This window comes from Rhamphochromis longiceps, linkage group LG17 (assembly GCF_057381845.1).
Source record: "Rhamphochromis longiceps isolate RC_006_pf linkage group LG17, R_longiceps_female_GT1.1, whole genome shotgun sequence".
NCBI classification, from domain to species: domain Eukaryota; kingdom Metazoa; phylum Chordata; class Actinopteri; order Cichliformes; family Cichlidae; genus Rhamphochromis; species Rhamphochromis longiceps.
Genome location: NC_140573.1, coordinates 38,259,149 through 38,285,545, shown reverse-complemented (window position 1 = coordinate 38,285,545; position 26,397 = coordinate 38,259,149). Strand labels below are relative to the sequence as shown.

General features: G+C 40.6%; 2 protein-coding genes across 4 annotated transcripts in view; one reads left to right on the top strand and one right to left on the bottom strand.

Moving 5' to 3' along the window:
- cerk (ceramide kinase) overlaps positions 1–22,782 on the bottom strand; it is a 53,386-nt gene extending 30,604 nt beyond the window's left edge. The window contains exons 1-5 of the mRNA XM_085387093.1: positions 22,543–22,782; positions 6,462–6,590; positions 4,963–5,085; positions 2,533–2,658; positions 1,799–1,865 (exon numbers count right to left, since the gene is read on the bottom strand). Of these exons, the coding sequence (XP_085243219.1) occupies positions 1,799–1,865; positions 2,533–2,658; positions 4,963–5,085; positions 6,462–6,590; positions 22,543–22,681 (584 nt within the window). The 5' untranslated portion in view covers positions 22,682–22,782. The remainder of the gene's footprint in view (positions 1–1,798; positions 1,866–2,532; positions 2,659–4,962; positions 5,086–6,461; positions 6,591–22,542) is intronic.
- A 1,415-nt stretch (positions 22,783–24,197) lies between these two features.
- Positions 24,198–26,397, top strand: part of tbc1d22a (TBC1 domain family, member 22a) — a 168,997-nt gene continuing 166,797 nt past the window's right edge. Inside the window, exons 1-2 of one of the 3 annotated variants that reach the window (XM_085387797.1) lie at positions 24,198–24,603; positions 25,066–25,122. In XM_085387797.1, coding sequence (XP_085243923.1) covers positions 24,542–24,603; positions 25,066–25,122 — 119 coding nt within the window. In that variant the 5' untranslated portion in view covers positions 24,198–24,541. The remainder of the gene's footprint in view (positions 24,604–25,065; positions 25,123–26,397) is intronic. The other 2 variants (XM_085387796.1, XM_085387795.1) reach the window with 2 other exon arrangements.

The window sequence follows — 26,397 nt, the reverse complement described above, 5'->3', positions numbered from 1 at the left end:
GGGTTACAAAATAAACGATTAACATATTTTCAGGTGAGAATGTAGCTGTGTAAACCTCAAACATCTGCTCAGTTTATCAAGACACCACATATTTTCAAAAGCGCGCCGACGTTTTCGGAGACGTCTGTTACCCACTAGGTCGATAGCTAGCCGGGGGCAAGGCTCACTAGAGCCGTGAGAACACCGGACTCCCGGCAAATCGTTTTCAAACCCACTGCCGTCTTTTGCTACTCAGGTTAAACATGATATATAAGTCACTTAGATAACTTAAAAATTATATTGTTTGTTTTTTTTTTTGTATTTTATTTGTTCCTGATTAAATTGGTTTGGCTGAGATTAAAGTTATAGTTTTTACACAGCTGAATAAACGTCAAGCAGATTAAACTCCATCGAAACAATCTGCAAATGTCATTAAAATTTAATAAACTATCATCTTGTCTTTATTTTTAGTTAGTACATACCTTAAACACTTAAAGCTGTAAGCTAATGATAGTTATATAAGAGCAGATGCTGCTGGTGCAACAAGCTGTACGTTTTACATCCAATGGATGCATGATCTGATTAGTTGACTAATCCCCAAAATAATCAGTGACTACTCAACTATCAAAATAATCGTTTGTGGCAGCCCTACTTGTCAGTAATTGTAGAAAATGTGTTACTCCACTTGCAAAAAAGCTCAACTTTCATGACTGTGAAATTAGATCAGACAAGAGGTTTGTGCCCACATAATGAATGTTCATCTTGTGACCATACACATCCATTTAATCACTTTTATTTTGAAATTAATCCCCTGCTTTTAATGTTGCTTCTTTGTTCCCATTTTCCTGTGAATATTTCAGCCAGATACATTTCCTACCAGCTAATTAGCCACCTAGCATATATACAGCCATCCTCCCCTTTGTTCCCTGCCTCACTGTTTAAAAGCAACCTTTAAGATTGGCTTGTTGGAGTTTTTAGACCCTACCTACCAGTGTATGACCCAGGCTTTGAACATTAAAACTGAGTTATGGATCATTACCATGGTAGAGTTTTGAATTAATGGATATGTCTCAATCTCCTTTTTCTTTGCAAAGTGTTTTTTCACACTTATATTTAGTTTTCAGTTTAATTTTAGTTATCTAGAATAACCTTGAAACGGGCCAGTAATGAAAACACGAAAGGAAAGAACCTTTCATTTTTATCATTTCCTGTCACGCTAGGACACAACAGCACCAAACCTTTTGAACAATTTCAAGTCTTACCATAACACCAAACTAAACTGAACGTTCCCAACAACAATAGATATGCCGGCAACATAACAACCCCCATTCTACAAAAGAAACAGCATCAACAGCTACCAATATAAACCACCAGACTGATGTGTTTTTAAGCTTTATATCTCAAAGAGTTAACATGGCTACAAACCGTTAATCTTACATTGGAGTGCTTTTAGAGCACTTACATCCAACATCTACTCAGTTTAATCTTCTTTTATTATTATTATTATAAACCAATAAATTTTCTTTGTAAGCATTTATTGTGGCATAGAGAGATTTAAGAAATGTCCTGACAAAGAAGGTTAGTGATTAAGATGATCAGAATATTTTCCCGTTGTTAAATATGAGAAACACAAAGAACTTTGTATCCGTAATCTGTCACAACACAGACTGCAATACAGCAGAGGTTAATACAAACTATGGCCGAGTTTCTCAGTAGCTTTATTAAAGTACGAGCAAACAAAGAAGAGTCAAGTTCATGTCCCGGTGAAGAACCAGTTTTCAAAGCCTAAAAGCAAGAGCTACCTAGCTTAAGTACCTACCCGTCATATTTATCTAGATTGGCCTCTGTTTTCAAGTGGTCTTCAGCATGATTGGCACGCTCTGTAACTATGGAAACAAATCAAATGGCAAGCATTAGTAGGCATTCAATGAAAGGGAATATACTGACAAAATAACTAGGCACTTTGTGGCTTGACTGGTAGAACAAGCACTCTATTACATGCATTTTGAAATACAAGACAAGGAAAGTACTTCACCTTTGAAACATTCACTGGAACCTATCGAGCAGATTAATGGTCAGAAGAGGCATAAGTGTGCTGGCAACCCCCCCCCCCCCCCAAAAAAAACCTCAACCTAATTCAGCTACTGTATACTAGCAAGCAAAATGAGCCTATAAAACCAAAAACAATATTTCAACAGTAATTCTGTTTACCAGGCATATAATAGCAACACACACACAATCCTGTAACCTACAGCAGCTGTAGGAAGCCCAAGGTGAATAGCGGTCCCTCTGATGGACCATCAATACCCCAGACTATGTGTAGCTGTAACAAACACTTATTGAATAATAGATGTGTTTGGATACCCGAGCTTATCAACTATCACAGCTTCCATTAAGGTGGTGGCATGATTAATGGCACTATAAGCCAAATCATATCCTTGCAAGCCTCTCCAGTCCCCACGAGAGGCCACAGTGGCAGTGGAGATCTATATGGCAACCATCAAGACTCATTTTTTATTTAAATGTTGAGGAATGCTACTGATAGGGACTCACCAATCACAGTGGTCGCAATGCCGGCAAGGCGAAACATTGGGGCCACCTTCTGCTCGTAAATACGTTTCCCACGACGCTTTCCACCGAATGGATTGATGTATACCAGAAGGCTCTTTGGTCGATTGGCTGCAAAAACAGGGAGGGGCATGAGATCATCTTTTAAAATGTGTAGTTTACCTTTTTTTTTTTTTTTTTTTTTTTGAAACAAATGTCCAGCTGACAAAAGCTTGATGAAGTTTTCATTAACCAGAGACCTTTCTCAAAATGCTCAGTCAACCTGACTTGTCCCAAAAACATGCCGCTCAAGAAATAAATGGTGTGTCTACTGACTGTAGGAGGAGTGCAAAGCAATTCAGAGGCACTGCATCATTCGGTGATAAACCTACAAAGAGCTGCGATGGAGAATACTAAATGGCTTGTTTATGGCTGTTGTGGAGGAGTGCATTTAGGACAACAAACTAAGATACATGGGATGCTCAAAGTGAAAATGAATGGATTTGGATCAAGTGTTAAATGAGTACAAAGAAATATAGGGTGCCATATTGTTTGGCAATAAGACAAAAGTTCCATTAGATTACATAAATGGATTGTAAATGGGCGATGTAAAGGTGTGTGACTAATACTACTGAAGATGCAGCGACTTATTCAAAATGAAAGTGGTTAATTACCTTGAATCGATTCATCCTGCCAAGTGAAATGGGACTAAGAGGACCATTTTAAATGGCTTAAACCCACCTTCCACTCTTATTTCAGCATGTTAGTTAAACACTAAATTCTGTACAGCCTAATCATGTGATGCTTATTAAACCCAGAGCATAAGAGAGCATTTTGCACTCAGGTGAAAAATAAAATGCAAACTCAATATGCTTGAATAATAGTCTAGTAACTTTGCATCACCATGTAATCTGTTAGTACACAAAAAACATTACATTTAGCAAGCTAATTATTTTGTAAACATGTTGATGGATAATGTGCTGCTATGTTCGTTTTTAGTTATATACTGTATATGCCATTCTCTTTTACTGTAGGACCGCCCATTAGCTATCCTAATTATTTTTATTATTTTTATTTAATATTTCTAAATAGGGCTGCCACGATTAGTCGGCTAGTCACGATTACGTCGACTATTAAAATCGTGGACGACTAACTTAATAGTCGACGCATCGTTTGACGCTTTGTAAGATCACAAAAGACGCAGGAATAAGTAGTAGTATTTAAGAGTGTAATATCGGACTGAAACAGAAGATGGCAGCACTGCATGTACAAGGATGCCAGCTGCCGTTAAACCCCGAAGAAGAAGAAGCTGTGTCCCAGAATTCATAGCGCGGCCCAGCTCAGTTGTCAACAATGGCGGCAGCTATTTAGTTTTAATATTACTCTTATTATTCTTTCTGGGTCACAAAATAAACGATTAACATGTTTTCAGGCGAGAATGTAGCTGTGTAAACCTCAAATATCTGCTCAGTTTATCAAGACACCGCATACTTTCAAAAGCGCTCCAACGTTTTCAGAGATGTCTGTTACCCACTAGCTCGATAGCTAGCCGGGGGCAAGGCTCACTAGAGCCCGTGAGAACACCGGACTCCCGGCAAATCGTTTTCAAACCCACCACCGTCTTTCGCTACTCAGGTTAAACATGATATATAAGTCACTTGGAGAACTTAAAAATAATATTGTTTGGCTTTTTTTAGTATTTTATTTGTTCCTGATTAAATCGGTTTGGCTGAGATTAAAGTTATAGTTTTTACACAGCTGAATAAACGTCAAGCAGATTAAACTCCATCGAAACAATCTGCAAATGTCATTAAAATTTAATAAACTCTCATCTTGTCTTTATTTTTAGTTAGCACATACCCTAAACACTTAAAGCTGTAAGCTAATGATAATTATATAAGTGCAGACGCATGCTGGTGCAATAAGATGTACGTTTTACGTCCAATGGATGCACGATCTGATTAGTCGACTAATCACAAAAATAATCTGTGACTAGTCGACTATCAAAATAATCGTTTGTGGCAGCCCTATTTCTAAATTAAAATTCAAAAATCATTAGTCACAGGCTAACACTTACAGACAGACAACCATTCGCCCTCACAACTATAGGGAATTTAGAGTTTCCAGTTAACCTATCATAACTAACTGCATGTCTTTGGACTATGTGAGGAAGCCGGAGTACCCGGAGAGAACCCACTCAAACATGGGGAGAAGAACAGAAAGACCCCTGATGGTGGAACTGAACTCAGGACCTTCTTGCTGTGAGGCAACAGTGCTAACCACCGTGCCAACCTTCTAATACACAGTTTCCAGTAAGAGTGGACCTTAATGACCGCGTGCACTTAGCTAAAATACAACTTTCATGGTGCGTCGGGTCAGTACATCAAGTACAAAGTACAAACCCATATCTTTTACAGAACATCAGATGACACATACTGAGTAGTGACAGCTGCTCATTTGTAACTTGGACCCACTCCTCGCAGAGTGCCTGGTTGTCACAGTGAAAGGTGACCTCACTACACCGCCACTGGTGCTGTTGTGTCCTTCGCACATAGGAAACTGTAAAGAAACAAAACAGAACACTCCAGAGACCACTTATCAACAAAAATCAGAGACGAAAGATGCTTTTATCATTCCCATAGACCATCTTATCAGACAAATGCCTCCAAATGTGCTAAACAAAGCCTCTGATAATGTCTTCTTTTCACATCATTTTGCCTTGCTTAAAGTCATAATCATAAAATACCCAGATCGCTTGTGACCTATAGTTTATTTAGTAGGCAGGTATTTTTAACAATTCCTACTTTTGTCATTTACCATATTACCTGGCTTTGGCACAGTGGGGGCTTGCCCTGAGAATAAACCTGGGCTTTATCCTTAACACACAGATTATTCAGATATGCGCTTATGTCAGAAATAGAATAGAATAATCCTTTAAAATGAAAGAAATGAAATAGAAATGAAAGCATGAAGAAATTAGTTTCCTAAATGAAACAGGGCTGTGCTCATAATCAGACACACACACAAAGTAGAGACAGAGTCCCATAATATCCTGCTAGGAACATTACTGAAATATTTACATTAAGAAGGAAAAATTCACTCACTAAGCACTTTGACAGCAGATTCACTCGCTAAGCATTTCAAAGTGAAATTATCACACTAAGCATTTTCTTCATCAGATAGAAAAGTTAACTTTTCAGGAAAGTTGTGCTGTCCAAATCGCTAACCGTACCTCGTACTCACCATGGGGTATGCAAAGAGACGCTCAGAGTGGGTGCAAAATTATCCTTTAATATGTTACATAATCAGGATGTAAGTGATGGGGTGCGTCTTTGAAGCCAAGTTTCCACAGACTGTGGAAATGCAGTCGTGTCAGACTCGACGCACTTCATTGCCAGTAAACGCTCACATTAGTGAGGTAATTTTTAACATTTGGCTGCGATACATAATGTAAATCCGATCTTGTTTGGATATAATCTAATGGCTCCAAATCAAGCATTAGCCCCAAAGTCGCTGGCATGCTGCCATCTTAGACCCAGTCTGCTAAGCTGTGAGGGACTCTCTTGTTAATGCATTACTTTCTGACTATGGAGCTGTCTACAGGCTTATTCCCAGTGTCACATCACTTGCGACTTGTGGCACTAAACACAGCCTCTTGGCACGCTTAACCAAAGTGCAACTGCAATGTAGCATTAACATACTACAGGAAATTCAAGGCGACATTGATATAGACTGGCCTCAGGTTCAGTTGTTGGAAGAAGCAACAGAGGTTAAAGTGGCTACTTTATCAGTTTAGTTTTTACTTTAATAAGACTGAGACATAGGATAGATACTGATGCGGGTTTTTAAAGACAAAAATGCTACATTTTTTACTTTGGGCTTTGCATAACTTTTATAAAACTAGTGATAATGAAATGCTTCTGTAAATGTCATACCTGTGAATGCATAGCGATACAGCTGTTTTGTCTTTTTTTGATGTTTCCCAGTCTGTGCAGCGTCTTGGTCATCGTCTTCTGTCTTGCGGACAGCAACTATTTCACACACCTCAACAGAATAGCTGTGTACTGAAATGACATGAAATGGCTCTTTTAGTTCACTCCATTCCACAATGACCAAAGCACACAAAACTATACACAAAAGCATTCGTGATGCATGCTGTAATCTATAAATCTCCAGTAATCGGTATCTTTTTTTTTCTTCATATGGACAATAGATCCTGAAACTAAGTGGTCTGTGGAAGGGGTCACTCTGAGCCAAGCTGACAAAGAATAATCATTCAACTGCAATTCCCCTCTACACCGTTGAGAATGTGGCACATCGATATTTTAGTTTTATTCTCCACTCCCTTTATTGTTGCTCTTATCAGCCCCGTTTACCAATGTAACATGCAGGTGTTTTGTCAGAAAGCCATGATAAGCCTATTGTATGCTCCCTGCCCAGCACCAAGCAACTGAAGTTAGTAGCTGGTTAAGAAATTAGAGCATTTAGCAGCTAAACAGCCAGATGTATCCAAATGGCTAACTGGGAATATCTGGAAACAGCAGCATTTCCCTTACTGGCTTCTTGAGGCTGTCTCACCAAGCCTCAAGTGGCCAATCCCAATCTGCACTGAAACATAGCATGAAGTCCACACTGCAAACCGTGGTCCCCATGTGAGTCACAAACGAAGACCTCATTGTTCAGCAACTTGTGACTGACAAGTTGGAAGTCAACAAGCACGCAGCCTCATGTTGTGTCTCATTATATATATAAAAAAAACAAAGATGGACAAAACAACAAGCCTCAGCCTGAACATCCATAACAGGACCCCACCAAGCAACGAGCATGCCACAGGTGCCACGTCTGTCCTCTGATGATCAGAAATTAGAACAAAGAATGTAACCGTTTGTCTCCTCGAAGAAATTCTAGTTTGTTTGATGTAAATGTCCTGTATATTCACTCAAATTTAGAGGAGAAACAAACACATCAGCGCATTTGGTATCTATAGCAAATTGCGTCATTTATGAAAAATGCATAGGACTGCACTTTTATATTACTCACTCATTTAAATTACCTCAGGCAGTAAGACCTGAGGTTGTGCATCCTGGGTTTGAGTTACATTTTGTCAGAAGACTAATTTTTGGTAACCACATTAGCATTCCATTCAATCTCCAGGTACATCATGGATACACCTTGCAAAGCAGGTTCATTATCCATTGCCAGCATTAGCTGATAATACTGCCATTCAACTCGTCTTATTCCACTGTGGAAATGAACAAAGTGCTTGAGTCAATAACCCGAGTCATCTTTTATCCTCTCTATAAACTGGTGGAGACTAAAACAGACTTAAAAGGGGAGTGAATAAGCATGCTGGATAAATCACTCTGTATACTTGCTAATTTTTCTCTTTATTTCCAAGTACAGAAATGTTTTCAGATGTAAGCCTGATAACTTGTAATCATACATCAGTGGGTTGTTTTCATTTCCCACTGCAAAAATAAACAAATAAATCAGTAAGCTTAGATTTCCCTCTAAAATGTCAAAACTGTTGGATACTGTATCCAAATTCAGAACAGCAGCCTGGAATTCATTTCACAAGGAGCAAAATGAATGGGAATAACACTGTCATGTCCCAAGAGGTTGTGAGTGTTTGGGAAGAAAATACATCCCTTTGTTAATGTCCCCCATAAGCGTGAGAATGAGGTTTAACAAAATTTTCTGAGCACAGTGTGACCTGGTACCTCCTGGCAGTAACAAGACGGGGCAGCTCAGCTGACTTGAAGGGCTCCTAAGTGACATTAAAGAACCCTGCGTTGAAAAGTGGTGTTAAAGGATTTGTTGGTAATGCATTCATCCATCTTCACATCCTTACTAATGTGAACACACTTATGTGACAGACAATGCAATATAATCCTTAAAAATCATTTTAAGAAGGTGGAACCCAGTGCTGGGAATTTGATGCCTAAATATTGCCAGGCCTGACGAGACAAATTTCCCTTTGAACCATTTCATTATTTAAATATTCAAATCCCGAGCATGGCTACTAGCAGAACAAATTCAGCTGTGCACTTTTGTACTATGGAAGGACAATATTACTTGCATTGAGTTTTAAGTGACCTGTTCAACTGCGTCACATACAGGCATTCCAGTCTCTCCTACAAATTTATTCAGCTGATATGGTGAAATGGATGGGAGGGAAGCATGACATATTATTTCTCCCCTGGGACTCTGAGGGAATAGGATTTCATTTCTTTTTCAAATAAAGATGATACGCCATGCAGGCATGAATAACTTTATGGCCATCGATATTCACACTTTGACAAATAGGAAGAAGAGTTATGGCCATGTGGGTAATGGCTTTATTTCAGGAAAAAAAACTATTTGAAAAATAGCACCTAGTTCTCCTGCCAAACCGATTGTTGGTATTGAATTAAAATACCAAAAGTTTTATATTCCATTTTTAAACTGTTAAACTGGAGCTCTGGCCTGTACGCCAAAATTCGTTTGGTTGTCCATGTATCATACAAATCAACCACTAGATTTACAATTTTCAATTCAAAGCTTTCAGTTCACATAAGCAGAAATTTCAACACAATATATTCAGATCAGAACGTGCTAGAAAATTTGGATGTTTTTACATAAACTATATGGACAAAAGTAATTGGCCACCGACACACTGCAGTTTTAGGAGCTGCTATACCATGATGGTCCCGGTGCAGTTTTTGTGCTGATCTGAATGTCGGAGGTGGTTTGGAACTCTGCAGTTATTGAGCCAGCAGAGCATTGGTTTAAGCACCATGTACCTCAGCGGCCACACTCTGTGACTGGTGATGATGATGATGATAGTGATAATAACATAAGGCAAAGATAAACAGCTGTAACAGGTTCCAGATAATTCATTGTGAAATTCTGAATTTGCACTTTGTTTTATATCTCAGTACCAATCTTGTGCCTGAATTGTGTCTAAAACTCTGAGAAATATAATCAGAAAAATCTTATCTTGTATTTTACACATTTACATACGTATCATCCTAAGCTCCCAGGCCTGAATCCAAAACAAAACATTAAACATATGATATCTTCAAAGAAGTAGGCAAATCAATTCCCCCAAAGGCACCCCCCGCCAAAACCCCCCAACAACCACACTCATGATACTATCTTTTCACAGTGCATCCGTAAAATATTCACAGTGTTTTACTTGTTCCACATTTTGTCATGTTGCCACCGTATTCTAGATTCATTGGATCAAATTCATTTTCACCCTAAAAATTCTACACACAATACCCCAGAGTGAGAGGGAAAAGTGAAAGAAAACAGGTTCGCTGAAATCTATGCAAATTTATTTAAAATACAAAACAAAAATACAACATATACATGAGCATTCACAGCCGTTGCCACACAAAACAGTCAGGGTGTTCCTCTGAACCACTTGGTCAAATTAACACAAGAAACAAACAAAACCGACACCCCAGTGAACCTAGTTGGGGAAGAAACTGGAAACAATGGCTAGCATTCCCGAATTCTAACACTGCTCTAATAACCCTGGCACATACACACATCCTCAGATATGCACACACAAGGACACAATAATCGCTTCACCACATACACAGAGCACATACCCCCACATAAATTCTCCACTTTTTAGCTCAGTGCGGTCCCTAAGCTACATGCTAAGCCCTCGGCCATACAAGGCAGATCCTCTCTGCTCTGACATACTTTTCTTTGTGCTTGAAAAGAATCTTGGCACTGGTAGTCAGCCATGTGTGTGCTGCCTATTCATACCACAGGGCTCAGTGTGCTACAGCAAACCGAAGAGGTCTGCTATCTGCAAAAAGTCAGCTTTTCAGGAACTGGAGGGAAAAGAGTCTTTTTTTTTGCCCAATAACTAGAAATCCTGCACACGAAGGAGAGAATTCAGATGTTTGTTTTCATTGCTACACTGATACCTAAGAACTCTGAAAGGGAATATTAATGTTCCTGCAGCCTTTTATTTAATCACTTTGAACATTTGTAAAGCTAATTACTGACATCTGTCAGTTACTTTTGCCATGCTTGGATGGTTGTTAAGTGACTCTTGGAGCTTCCTTGACCTTTTGCCCATTTTTTTAAAAACCTGCCCAGTGGCAGAATTGTTTGTCCCTGATCACATGTTAAAGGTCTTGACCTGTTCCGAGTTTCCCTTGAACTCCTAAAAGCTAGACAGTATATCGTGACACAGTGTATACAGGTTGAATGCTGATTGGTAGAAAAGCAGATTCATCTAGAAAAAGAGGAAGAATGCTAAAACAATAAGGAACAAAGAAGCACGAATAAGGACGATGTTGACTGGTTTTTAACACTCTCTTTGTGTGTTTACGTACAGAGTTCTCTTTTCTGCTGTTAGAACCAAATAAACAAACTTAACCTGATGTACCTGTCGACTGAGCTCTGTCTGTTTCTATTTGGTTTTAACTTGGTTTAGTCCTCCTTCCACCGAGAAATCGACATGATCATACTTTTGTACTATGTGCATTTTGCTAGCCAACTGTAAATAAGCTCTTAGGTATTTGCTCAGGCTTCTTTTTCCCAACAAGGGAGCGGGCAGCTTAACTGGCATGGGATCAAGGCCAAGTTCAAAGACACACTCACATGCAGTGTGGATCAGGAGAAACATAATGAGCAGTTCTCCAACCCTGCCATCTAACTCTGAACCTCAAACCCTGGCAATGGCAGTGCGCTGCTTTGCCCCAAGTGTGCGTGTAATCCCCGGCTCAGGCACCGTTAGTGCCTTTCTCTACTGAGCCAGAAACATTCATATCCTCAGGGCCTCGGCTGCCACTAGTTTCCACTCAACCCACGTGAGATGAATTAACACCTGCGATGCAAAAGGGAACACTATTAAAAGGCAAGACCAGTCTGAAGACTTTTTACACCATCCCTGAAGTTGTCAGACAGGATTGTATACTAAATGTTATGTGGATTTTTTGAACTTGTAACTCTGTTATAAGACTTCTAGCAGATTTGATCAGTTTACCCAAAGAGCGATTATTCACTCTGAAAAAAGTTCAAAAACAAAAACAGATTTTTCATGTGACTGCTTGAGTCACATCATAACAGTCCGGATTCCCCCGAATGGAAACCACTTTGGTCAACACCATCACCCTACAGTCTCTCTCATGCTCGTTCCAATTATTTAGGCTTTTTTTTTTCCCCCACCAGGAAGTAAAACTCTTAATCCAGACACTTCTTTTAATACACTTTCACATACCAATGCATGCTTTGGTTTTAAATCGGACAAGGCAGGTTTCTCATGCTTCTGTCCACACCCTTCTGCAGTGAAGACAACAATTACACAAGCACGAACATTGCTTGTGTAACTGTTGCATTCATAAGCTATGGTTTTAATTCCCATGCCTAGAAAAATCTAGGTAGTTGCAAGAACTGGCTGATGACGTATGGTAAATGGACAGGTATTTGCACAGCGCTTTTTCTACTCAAGCTGACTTCTCAAAACACTTCCTATTACAAGTCTTACTAAGTCACACACATATGCATTGGGTTTTTTTCTAGATGGATCAGGAGCAACCTGTGATTTAGTATCTTGCACATGGTATGGACCGGTAGGACAGGATCAATCGACTGACCTTGCAATTGGTAGATCATCCTCACTCGACTGCTCCCGTCTCTCTACCAGCCGAAAAGTGCTTGGTAGTCCCTCTCTTTCCCCTTCGTCACGTAGTGATGTGTACGACACCCCAAACTTTGTGACTTCATGTATACAAATTTGATACTGTAAATGCACTTATGCACTTAAATCCGTGACTTATTTTATTAGAATCTCCACTTCCTTAATAGTAAGATGGATTACTATATAAATAGGCCCAAGTGTGGGTAAAATAGTGTCTTTTCCACCCACGACTATCACCCAGGTGCAGGATTTTGTCAAAAAGAGCACGGATTACTGCAGTCATTTCTTTAAGTGTGTCATATTTGAAGAAGAACACGGCAATGAAGTGCAAAGTCAATGAAGTGGCCCTTCAGGTACCTTGAAAGGTAGATATTCAGCAGCACTTGACAGGATTGAGAGCCACCGGTCTTAGCAATACTAATTTCCTTTGGTAATGGAACAAAAAGGATCTTTTGTAAATTTAATGGAGTTTAGGAGGTCAGTTAAACTTCATTCCTTTGGTAAATACTTTCAACCATTTAACTCAAGAGCACAGTTCTGAAGAAAAGCTATTGTTCATTTTGGCACACTTTGAAAAAGGTAAGGCAGAATTGTGCCTTTTGGCTTTTTCTTTTTGGAATTCTGAACAGTACAATATGGCAACTACTCATGCAAGCATTTGGCCATCTTGCCTGGAAAAAAGGCCCCAAAATGAGCTGCAACAAATCAGTCAATGAATGTCCGATTCTATGGTCCTGCTGTCTTTATTGTCAGGATTTGATTTGTCATAAAGGATAGCATTTTTGATTTAAGACTGATGTCCAGTCAATCAAATTTCACAGGTAAAATGTTTAATTAAGACATTTTGGTACTTTAATCCTTAATGAAAACAGCTGCAAGTTTCAGTCCTACACACTTCATAGACAAGGCTATGATGGCTCCCTCTTTGAGAATCTCTTTGCTCACAAAGGTCAAGACAAGACTACTTCCTGTTGGGAAAAGTCACAAGTTCTCCAAGCCCAGGGGTCGAGCCGGGTGTCAAAGACGCTTTCTGACCAAACAGTTTCAGAGACTTCCTTAAGGTTTGCAGCCACTGCTGTGTTACTCTGAGAACTATACACCTTTTATTTTTGCTGCTAGCATTCAACAGTGACGAAGCACGTGAGCTGGCTAACACAGCTCCATAACAAGCTGGAGGGTGTGATAATTGGAGCGCTGCACTCTGTGTGTTTTAAAGTTTTCAGGTCTAACCAATACAGGATTTTTAAGAGCAATACTAATAATAAAGATGTCGCTAACATCTGCTCTATATATATATAATTATTTATTTACTTATTTATTTACGCTTCGCCCATCATATCAGCAACCAGCTGATCATATCACTTCGTTCCAAACAAAGTGCTCACTGACAAACTATACAACAAATGATTCACATGGTTATCTCTTCTTTATTTTACTTCCACTTATTGGCTGTTGTAAATGCCTCTACGGGGGGAAAATAGTTATATAAGCTGATAATATTATCACACTCATAAACAGGTTGGACTCTAGAATAACAGAGTTTCAAAAGGAGCTACATGAATTTAGGCTAGTGGCTGAAAATGCCCTTTTTGTTTTTCTTAAATTAAATAACCTTTCTTTGCCGGTAGCCATTTTTGATCGTAACACATAAATACAGCAACAGCCTATGTATACAAGAGCCACTAACTTTATATGGGCCATCTTGGACAGACTGCAGCTCTTTGTGCTGGTAGTGATTGCCTCCAACAGCTCAACTATTGGATCCTTTGTGCCTCCATTGCCAAAATGTGCCGGTCCAAATGTGGGAAACCAATGAACCAAACCCATTCAGATCCCCTTTGACAGCAGTGATCTTACGTCCTTGTATTCATATTTCACTTGCCAAAGGAAGTTGACAGATATTCTTGCAAAATTTATGTCACTCTGATGCTCCTGAATCAAACATGCAATTCCTCTTTTGAAGGGAAGTGCAATAAAGCCTGGACTTTACTCTCAGTCCATTTGTGTCCATTTTATCACTTCTTGCGGCTGTCTGTGGTTTACACAGCTAATGTGAAATCCCTTCTGTGACATCTCTGCTTATGTTTCCACTGCACTAGTCACCATATACTGGTCTCACTGCTATGTTCCTCTTGTATTCGAAATTACCTACCTTGATGTAGGAGCAAAAATAATATGCGTGTGGGATTTCCTCCAAATGTTCCAAACTATGAAAAAAAAGTGTTTACTTACTTAGGTACCCAATTTCATTTTAATTCATGGGCTAAACACTGCTTTAGTTTATTGGAGTAGGCTACAACTGAAAATATTTTGCCTAGAAACCTTTAAAGTCCCCTCAAAAATTCTCAAGTATTATAGCTCACAAAAGTCAGTGTTTTATAGTCCACATTTAATATACCCACCATTTATAAAACAGATGCTAAACAGCCAGGATAGTCTGAAGTAAGGTGAGTGCAATTTCTCAATATTATGTCTCATTTATCCACACTGATCGCAAAGAAATACTATAGAATAGAATAGAATAGAATAGCCTTTATTGTCATTGTACAGAGTACAACGAAATTGGAGTGCCATTCCCTTGGTGCAAGTTTCAATAATAAATATAAATGTAAAATATAAAAAGTACAAAAAAAAAACAATCGTAAGTACTCAAACAATAGTATGTACAATATATACAGGATAGCAGCATTAATATAATGACAGTATGAATAGCAGCATAATATAATGACAGTGACGGTATGGAATAGGTTCAATTGTTTTTGTGCTTATTTACTACGGTGATAGCTCTGGGAAAGAAGCTATCCCTGAATCTGTTTGTCCTGGTTTTATGTGACCTGTACCGTCGGCCTGACGGTAATAGTTCAAACAGTTGGTTGCTGGGGTGAGAGTGGTCCTTGATGATATTGCCATATATAATCCCTGATCAAAGAAGGTCAGCATAAGGTCGTGCTGCCTTAATTTGGTGTGGTCTCTTAGTAACATGGCTGCAAATGTGACAATTCAAACCCCTGCTAAAGTTTGGACAACAGCTCTTAAGATTTGATCAGTGTGTAACAACAAAAAGTGTGAAATACAGTGAAATGCACAAAACAGTCCTAATCTCTCACTTCCACAATTTGCAAAGCCATCCAGCAGGCCAGACACTTCTGGTAATATGCCTGACACACATGCGATACAGTGAGGTGTATTAAATGTTAGTGTGAAGCACTGCTGCTGGGCTTTAATAGGCATTCCTGTGGCGCAACATAATCCTTTTTCTCCCGAGACTTGCAGCTACTTTAGCGGCAGCACCTTTAATTCAGATTGAACTGATAAAAACCAGTTCGATCAGCAAGGAGCTGCGTCTCTACAGGTGCATGTGTGAGGCTCGTGATCCATCCAGCTCATCCTGCTTCCCTAAAGCAAGATGGCATCCTGCTCGACTGGATTCCGCTGAACACACCGGTCTCCTACACAGTCAACGCAACGTCTGAAATCCTTGTCACACCCCAGCTGTTTTTCACTCGGGCGTTGAAGTGACGCCACCCCGGACATTTTCTCCTCAGCCCCCCTCAATTCGAGTTGTGAAATACACGACAGATTTAGACACGGCTCCTCTGAATTTTGATCTTGAGTCGGCGAACCCTATGCGTTCGTGCACGTCCACGGGAGACTTCGCTTGTGTTTATGATATCTCCGAGAATACGGCGCGTGCCCTTGCCTCCTTTCAGTCCTCTGACAACAATGAGTTGTCATCATATTCATATTCTGCTGCTGTTCTCGGCACCCCTCCCTTTACACATTGGTTCACTATGTAATCCCTTTATTTATAGTGTGGTGTGGCACTGACAGTGTGTTAGAGGACAAGCCAGTGCAAGCTTAAGGAAATGCTTAGGTGTTCCCTCCTGTTTGTATTGTTTCTATGTTATTCCGTTTTCTGCTTCGATCCCGAGCCTTCCTAGTCACATGTGTTTGCAAAAGATGAGACAAGATTTAGCTGAGTGTGTGAAAGTTACCAAAACTGTTGCTGATATTACAAAGCTTTCAAATAGCTTGGTGCTATCAGTGCCACATCATCATGCAGCTTTACTGCGTGATTAGCTTTTCCTCCTGTTGACCCAAAGCTCAGGTGAACAGAGCAATCACCGTAATGACAGATCCTGCATTGCTGCTGTCAGTGATGCAGTGTAAACCTGCGCAGTTTACCCAATCTCCAGCTGTCGCTTTCTGGCAGTGTTTATTTCTCTGTATCTCTCCCCCTCCCTCCCTCTGCAGCCGTCTCTCAGCATACAGACAGGGCTGTGCATTGAACACCAGCTTTAGATTACAAAGCGCAGATCTGCCTGGGTACACATGGCAGTGAGCTGTCAAACAAGACGTGGATTTCTCCCAGGCACAATGGGTTTGTTAAGCCAACGCTTAGGTAAACAGATGGAGAGGAAAGGACAACCAAGGTGGAAGATGTAACAGGAGAAGAGTGGTGCCAGTGATGCTGCTAGTTCTCTACTATGCTAAAAAGTCACAGTCTATGATTTCAATATTTATGTTCACTGCAGCTCCGGTTGCTGCTTTTGGAGACATGCGTACGGCACTGCTGATCAGGTCGCACCCCCCACTTTGGCCAGGTGGAATGATATACAGTGGGGCAAAAAAGTATTTAGTCAGCCACCGATTGTGCAAGTTCCCCCACTTAAAATGATGACAGAGGTCAGTAATTTGCACCAGAGGTACACTTCAACTGTGAGAGACAGAATGTGAAAGAAAAAAAATCCATGAATCCACATGGTAGGATTTGTAAAGAATTTATTCGTAAATCAGGGTGGAAAATAAGTATTTGGTCAATAACAAAAATACAACTCAATACTTTGTAACATAACCTTTGTTGGCAATAACAGAGGTCAAACGTTTATTATAGGTCTTTACCAGGTTTGCACACACAGTAGCTGGTATTTTGGCCCATTCCTCCATGCAGATCTTCTCGAGAGCAGTGATGTTTTGGGGCTGTCGGCGAGCAACACGGACTTTCAACTCCCGCCACAGATTTTCTATGGGGTTGAGGTCTGGAGACTGGCTAGGCCACTCCAGGACTTTCAAATGCTTCTTACGGAGCCACTCCTTTGTTGCCCGGGCGGTGTGTTTTGGATCATTGTCATGTTGGAAGACCCAGCCTCGTTTCATCTTCAAAGTTCTCACTGATGGAAGGAGGTTTTGGCTCAAAATCTCACGATACATGGCCCCATTCATTCTGTCCTTAACACGGATCAGTCGTCCTGTCCCCTTGGCAGAAAAACAGCCCCATAGCATGATGTTTCCACCCCCATGCTTCACAGTAGGTATGGTGTTCTTGGGATGCAACTCAGTATTCTTCTTCCTCCAAACACGACGAGTTGAGTTTATACCAAAAAGTTCTACTTTGGTTTCATCTGACCACATGACATTCTCCCAATCCTCTGCTGTATCATCCATGTGCTCTCTGGCAAACTTCAGACGGGCCTGGACATGCACTGGCTTCAGCAGCAGAACACGTCTGGCACTGCGGGATTTGATTCCCTGCCGTTGTAGTGTGTTACTGATGGTGACCTTTGTTACTTTGGTCCCAGCTCTCTGCAGGTCATTCACCAGGTCCCCCCGTGTGGTTCTGGGATCTTTGCTCACCGTTCTCATGATCATTTTGACCCCACGGGATGAGATCTTGCGTGGAGCCCCAGATCGAGGGAGATTATCAGCGGTCTTGTATGTCTTCCATTTTCTGATGATTGCTCCCACAGTTGATTTTTTTCACACCAAGCTGCTTGCCTATTGTAGATTCACTCTTCCCAGTCTGGTGCAGGTCTACAATACTTTTCCTGGTGTCCTTCGAAAGCTCTTTGGTCTTGGCCATGGCGGAGTTTGGAGTCTGACTGTTTGAGGCTGTAGACAGGTGTCTTTTATACAGATGATGAGTTCAAACAGGTGCCATTCATACAGGTAACGAGTGGGGGACAGAAAAGCTTCTTACAGAAGACGTTACAGGTCTGTGAGAGCCAGAGATTTTCCTTGTTTGAGGTGACCAAATACTTATTTTCCACCCTGATTTACGAATAAATTCTTTACAAATCCTACCATGTGAATTCATGGATTTTTTTTTTCACATTCTGTCTCTCACAGTTGAAGTGTACCTCTGGTGCAAATTACTGACCTCTGTCATCATTTTAAGTGGGGGAACTTGCACAATCGGTGGCTGACTAAATACTTTTTTGCCCCACTGTACTAATGGATGGTCACGGCATGTGGTGCAGACATTCATATTACAAAAAGATTGATACCTAAAGGTCTCCGCCCCACCTTGTCATCTAGTGTAACCAACAGGTGTAAATCCACCCATAATTATTTATTAGATGGATTGGTACCAGCTTCCAGTTTGGATTCGGGAAACAGACACTATCTCTACTTTTAAGATGTGGCTTAAAACTTTCCTTTTTGCTAAAGCATAGAGTTAGGGCTGGACCAGGTGACCCTGAATCTTCCCTTACTTATGCAGCAATAGGTGTAGGCTGCTGGGGGATTCCCATGATGCATCGAGTATTTCTTCTTCAGTCACCTTTCTCATTCACCTCTCTGCATTGAATCATATTTGTTATTAGTCACAGCATGTCTTTTATCTCGTCTTCCTTCTTTCACCCCAACCGGTTGCAGCTGATGACCGCCCCTCCCTGAACCTGGTTCTGCCGTAGGTTTCTTCCTGTTAAAAGGGAGTTTTTCCTTCCCACTGTCACCAACGTGCTTGCTCATAGGGGGTCATATGATTGTTGAGTTTTTCTCTATATGTATTATTGTAAAATTGAAATTGAGTCCAGCCTGGGGTCTTTTCTGTGTAGGTTTTTCACGTTCTCCTCATATCTGCAGTGGTTTTCCCCGGATACTCCGGCTTCCTCCCACAGTCCAAAGACGTGGAATTAGCAGGGTTAAGTTCATTTGTAAATTCTAAAAACCGTGAATGTTCCTGTGAATGGCCTCTGTGTTAGCCCTGCCGCAGGTTAGTGATCTATCCAGGATGTTCCCTGGATAGGGTAAAAAGCATGGTTGGGCTTTGAAAGCCTTAATTTATAAATCCAAAGACTTTTGGATTGCCATTTATGTCACCCACAGGATGGACTATAATAGCTAAAGTACAAAATTTCAACTTTTGACCAAATACCAACAGATATACACACACCGACTTTGCTCGTCAATGTTCTGAACCAACAGATTGTGACAATGGTAAAATTATCTCAATGATAACATGGTTCCCTTGTCATAAGCCATTTTCATCCACATTCTGCACAATGTTAAGATGTTTCTCCCAAGTAGCGCACAACATCCACTCCTCCACCTCACTACTCTGATAAAAAAAATAATAATTTGGTTAGCTGAGCTGAGGAAGCTGCCTACGTAGATCAGGAGCAGGTCGGAGACACCAGTGACTATGGAAGACAGACTATTACCTGAGCTTTTCTCACCTCTGTGCATCCCTGCATTACGTGGACTTTGTACTGGCAGGTTAAACACAGTTTACTGTCTGATCTGAATATGTCAGGCTTACGTCCTAATGTGCACCTTTGTTGCGCAATGTCTAGAAAAGTGCAGGGCTCTGCTGATTGCGTGACAAGGCACTATATCACTATTTCTGTCTTTTCACAACCCTTTGCGACTGAGTTGTAGTCCTGTCTGACTAATGGACAAAAATCAGCCTAGGTTTGCTTTGTCTCTTAACTTTGTTTTAGGCCGATTTTCGATACTTTCAATATTGATAAAAGTGAAGCCCTGCACGCCGGGTGTCTATGCAGCGCTGACATATGGGAAAGCAAAAATCTAAACCTCCCCCTCTGGCAGGGAGAGACATTCAGGCTTAGAGGGCCTGAGGAAGTATTGCTTGCTAAGCATAGTAATTTGGAGGGAAGGGGAAGCACTCTCTAAAGCATATGCCATGATTTATTCACGACTTTACTCTGATCTGAATTGCATCAGAGCAGTGACTCAACCATTATGTGGACAGAGCATTTACTCCAAGGCTCAGAGGCCATCTCAGTGACTGGCTTTTGTTTGTCTGCGTCTGTATCTGTGTGCAGTTTACATCTGGAAGCTCTGTTTTAAACAAATTCACATATAAGGTCAAGTGGTAACATCATTATTATCACGTTAACACAATTTATGGTTTCGGGTGTCAACTTCATCTTCTGGAAAATCTTCTATGGGCGGAGATGGAATATACAAGCTGGGGAGGATCTGTCAAACTTGAGTCATGCTGAATCATTTTTGACTATGATGTTTTTTTCCGTCTCTGTCGCGCAACAGATTCCCAGAAATGCCTAGCTTGGTTCCAGTTAGGAGTTACAAAAGCTAAATTGACGGTGATGAAGAAAAATGCTGCTACTGTGACCTGACTGAGTTCATCTGGAATATCCCTACTGTGAAAGACAACCACAAGTGCGATAGGGAAAAGTGTGGAATGTTTATGACAGTTAGGTCACTGGCGATAGCACAGAAACTGAGCACTTGTTTACGTGAGGGAAAATTCCAGCCACCATCCTTTTCTTCATTAAAGTCACTGATTAACCACACTGTACTGGCTGTACTTGTGATAATCGCACTCCACAGAAGTGTTATATGTTGAACCCACTGGCAAAGTGTCCTTGCTTGCTTCCCAACTCCACAATAAAGCCGACCTGCTCTTGTCACAGAGATCACTAGGGGGTGGGAGAGGGATTTTGATGTAGTTACACTGAGCATAGACTCAATAAATGGAAGTCTTTATGGCAGGTTATTATAGGGCGCTTGATACCACTTTGAGGAAGGTCAATGGGCAGGTTTAAATTTAAAGTGTGCGGAGCCAGCTGTAATCACTCTACTCGATCGTGGTACAGTAATTGCAGACCAGGGAGCTCATCTCGATGAACAAACATTAGCCTCTGGAGGTTATCTGAGGGTCCGGATTAAGTGGAAGTTGTCTGATGCGACGATGGGAAAGGGCGGAAAAAATAAAATAAAATTGGGAGCCCTGCTTGATAACCACAGCAACGAGAAGTGAATGCACATGCCATTAATCCAGTAAATTAATCTCGACCACAGTACACCAGCTGGGTGTAAAACCATAAAAGATAAATATGTTAGGTAATCAAAACTGGGAGAAAGAGAAATGAGAAAGCCATCCAGGCAAAAGCAAGGAACTATGGACGGACAGTCATAAGCTAGAAAAGAAACAGACGCTTCTAGGTTGCAAAAAACATCACTGCAACTACAACTATTTGTCAGGAAGTGTGTGAAATTGTCAACTACGCAGCAAATGTTGTTGTTGTTTTTTTGTTTTTTAAAAATGGTGAAACCAGTTCATAGTTTTGAAAACGAAGATTTTTGGTTTTCTCATTTACTGAACTATTCATATCATGTGTGTATTGCAAGCAGCAACACATCCTGAAAGTGATAAAACCTGCAGTTCTACTAGTGGCCACTTGGACTCCAAGACAGCGAGTCGATTCCCATAAAGCTCCTTATTAAAATCCCCAACAGCTTGTACATAAAAATAAATTTGGTCTTTGAGTTTAAAATGCCAATCTGTAGACTTCTTCAAGGTATTCACGCAAGCTTGGTGTGGGTACAAGGCCATCTTTTTATGGCATGCATACAGCTGAAACAGCAGTATGTGGGTATGTAGATCTGCTTACAACTGCAGTACTTAATAGAACAATGCTTGGGTTAAACTTGTAAACAAGCAGCAGACTTCTGGTTTGGACAGCCTGGAGTTACAGTAAAGTGGATATAGTGAGGGTAGAACTCAATCCCGGCTCTGACTTCTTCTTTTCCTCTTGCCTGCTCAAACTCGCCAGGTTATACTGACCAAGCTTAATGTGTTTTCTAAACGAGCTGACACCGTGAACGTTTTCAAAGAACTCACCGGACCATTTCATGACTGAATTAATGAATGAAGTGCTTCCTGGAGGGGGGCATGTCAAATAACAGTGAACCCATAACAGTGAACCCTGCAGGCTGCACATTAGAAACACCGGCTGCTAACGACCTGCGACTTAAAAAACCCAACAAGAACAATAAACCCCCCACACCTGTGTGACCTGCACCTGTCAGTGAACGGAGCTGAACTACCACAGCTTCATATCCTGATTGAGGCTTTCTCAACATGTGCCTACTCTGATCAGGAGCCCAAACAGCTGCTGCAGTTTTTTTCTTTTTGCATATATAACAATGGTTTCATGTCCTGAAGGCAAATAGTGGATGAACATATAGGCAAATATGCTGCGCTCTAAAATACCATTCACATTCACGTTTCCACTTTGCCATGTTAAATGAATACTGATGTGTTTAGCCGGTGTCTATTTCGTCAGTTTCCCCCATGAAACCTACACTTATGTCACACTTACCTGAGTCACAAGTCCCCGAGCATGGTTTTCTACTTTTCTCAACCGGTTTCCACGCCAAAACACTGCGACCGAGAACTACTTCTACCTGCCTGTGCTTCTGAAAGAGCTGCGATGACAGTAACGTGACTTGTTTCTCCATATTACCGATCCTAGGTGTCACTCGTTACGCCGCTGGATGCTCCTCATTGCAACTTTATTATCGCCCGCGCGTGCCAAGTGTCTGCGCTGTTTGCAGTGGTTACGCCGGTCGGCCTGAGCCGTCAGGGAAAGGGGGGGGGGGGGGGGGGGAACTTAGGATGAAGATCGTGTATGAGAAAGATGTCTCACTCAGTAATAAAAATCAACCTGGTCTAATAATAATAATAAACGTTATTTATAAAGCAGACTTAAAACCAAGGGTATACCAAGGTGCTTAACAAGTAACATAGAGAATAAAAGGAAGATAATAGAAATAGAAATGTGACCATAATATGAAAAAAATAAATTTAGAGCCTTTTTGGGAAAACTTTGTTGACTCCATTTATATGTAGGGGATTTTCACATCCTTCTCTAAAGAGGTATGTGCCACCCTGCCTAGACCTTATGCCCCTCCTTTGCCCCCATGTAAAAATTTTAACGATCCACCACTGATTATGACTCACAATGTAAATAACATAAAGGGAAAATTAGGGCAGAGTGAGCCCTCTTACCTTTAAGGCTACCAATTTCAAAACAAAGTATCTACAAGGGTAAGCGTGTGTACGGAAGATTAGGGCCACTGGAAAAATAAAAAACAGGTCTGAATTCTGAGAAAAAAAGTCAAATTTCGGAGAAAAATTGATTAATGTTAGAATTCTGACTTTTTACTCAGAATTGTGAAAATAAAAAACAAAAGAACATTTGTTTTTCCCTGTTCTGTACATATGAGCACACTGACTCTGACTTAAAGCATTTGCCTTTTAACAAAACACACTCTAGAAGCAAGTCTCACCACTAGATAGATAGATAGATAGATAGATAGATAGATAGATAGATAGATAGATAGATAGATAGATAGAAACAGCAAATACAAACTAAACTTTATGCAGGTTGCCTTCATTGGCACCGCACTAGCTGTAGATATGTACACGTAACAATAATAGTGGGTTATTTTTCTGATGAGCGGAGCTAGAACTTAGCAGAACAGAAAGGCCAAACGTGTTGTTTACCGAGTCAAGTCATCCTCATATTCATATAGTTACTCCACAATGATAATCCATTTGCTGTAATACTGTAATATTAACTATTACTTTATACAGCCAGTTTATTAAACATTTAGTTGATATGTGGTTTCCAGGACAGTTTATTGTTTATTATAGCCTCAAAAAAAGCATCATTCAAGTTTAATTTCCAAATTCCCAAGCACATAAAACCTGTATTAATAGAATCACCTGTCAGTTCACCAAGTTCATAAAATAAGTTTGAAAAGCCTAAAATAAACCTGACTTTATTTTATACATAGTGAGAACCAACATTCAATATATGGCATCACACAAACTACAGATTTATATTACAAAAATTGTATGAGAACCGATCTATTTAAAGATTCTGCCTGAAAAACAATGTATACATATTATATGAACATTTCTAAATATCCAAAAAACCCTCCTATGATCCTGTCCATGTATTTTCGTTGGTGATATTGTATGCCTTCCCTCTGGTCCTGATGCTGGAGGGTCTCTTTGATTCACAGTCGGAGTTTCTGTCAACACAGCAAAGGCCGTGGAGCATGACGTCAGCGTCCTATTAAAAAAATGCTCCTACCGACAACCAGATCTCACTTGTGATTGGGTTACAGTGAGGAAGTGTCACCCCAGCCAATCACAGTCGCGTTTACTTGCCGATTAGGCAGTATCAACATGGCAGCTTTCTGAGTTTTGGAGGAGGGGAGCTGGTGTAAATAAACAGACATTTAACATTTTTGAGATAACGACAGCGTCGGGGTGTTTGAGTTTAGGACTGAGTGGACCGCTGCGGGAAGATGTCGAGCGACGGAAACAAAAAACAGTTCTGGAAAAGGAATGCAGCGAAGGTTCCTGGCAGGTGAGTGACGTGTTCCCTCCTGCTTGTTAGCTTAGCGTAGCTAGCTTCACTCAGCTGACGCTGCGCTGCTGCTCTTCAAACGCCAACTTTCACTTTGATTGTTGGGGCTTTGCTGTTGGACAAAGTTCCCATTCTTGTCACTGGCCAACGTCTGTGGTAAAAACGTCTCGTAGACGCATTTTACCCCTTGCAACTGTTAGCTAGGCTAAGAGCTAGGCTGCTAACAGTGGCTAATAGTTCATCAGTACTCCGTCGCAGAGTTGTAACTAATGACACAGTAACTATTTCACAACACGAGTAGTCAAGGTCTCACGGCAAATTATTGCACTTCGGGTCACACGGAGTCTCACTCCTGCAGTTTAAACTGGTATTGTTTTAAATAGCTTAAAGCTAACATGCTAGCTTGCCAGCCAGTGATCGAATAGTTCATTCATTTCCATTCTATCTTTTCCACTTCCTCAGCATTCAGCATGTGTACGGTGCACAGCATCCACCCTTCGACCCGCTCCTTCATGCAAAGTAAGTTAAACCGACTTCCTTGTTGTAAAAATAAATACCATGTGATCTTGGTGAAGTTCTCTGGCCCAATGTCAGTTTTTGTGTCATGTGATAAACTAGACTTCAAAGCCCAATTGATGTCGACCCGGTACTTTGCTTCAGATTAAAAAAAGTGATGTACTGTTGAGTGGAGAAAAAAAACTGTCCCTACCATGGGAAATTATTATTGTTTTGTGTTAATAATGGTTGGTTTTGGAAAAAAAGTTATTATCCATTTAGATTAGGTCATTCTCTTTGAATGGGACGTAACTGTATACTTGTTTTTTTTGTTTGTTTGTTTTTGCTTGAGTTCTGTTGTTGTCACTAGCAGAAATCATTTGCCTTCTGCTGAAGGTTTAAAATCAATGATCTGTCTCAGTTGTTCCATCTGTATCAGATGCTGAAACCGATGTTTTATTGATGCTTACCACTTTTGGGGGGGGGTTACTTCATGAAATCATGAAAAAATACCTAAATGTCTTTCAGCTCTTTTTCACACTACTTTTAAACATTTTGCCAGCACAAAATTAATTTGACATAACAAAAGAAAAAAGATTCTGCCTCTGCTGTCTCTGCTCTGTTCACCCTGTCTATACTCCAGCTGTCAGTCAGTGTGTCTGTTTGGTGGACGATACACACGGCAGACGGGGTGAACCCTGCTGTTAGGTTACATTCACATCAAATCTGGTTGTCTGGCGCCTTCCTGAAGGATTACATGGAGGTGTGGCTCTGTTTGTGTGATAACACAAAATTACTGTGGGGATTAACTTATTTCTCTAGTTTACTTCTTTGTTTTGGTTAATGCCTCCCTGCAAACACCACCGACCATCATTGCCTTCTCCCACAGTAACCAGTAGGGCTGTTCGATATAACGATATATATCGGATGCCGATATAAAAACGTCTATCGTTTCATTTTACGCTATCGTTTGTTTCGTGGTGTCGCAAAATGAACTGTTTACAGCAATATTCTTTCATCGTTTTGATGGTCACTGTAGTGGCTATATTAATTTCTTAAACTTCTCTTTCTCTTATATTTTATATAACCACACTACAGACGGACAAGCGCCTGTTTTTATGCGTTGTGGTTAGCAACAACGATGGTAACACCATCGCGTGTCCGCTTGTTTATGTACCACGTAAACCTTTCACCATAAAGCTCAAGATCCTGTTGAGACTTTTCAAAATAAACTGAACCACGTGAAAGAGCAGATTATTTACGGATGAGAAGCAAAAAAAGAGCCGCCAGGTGCTAAAA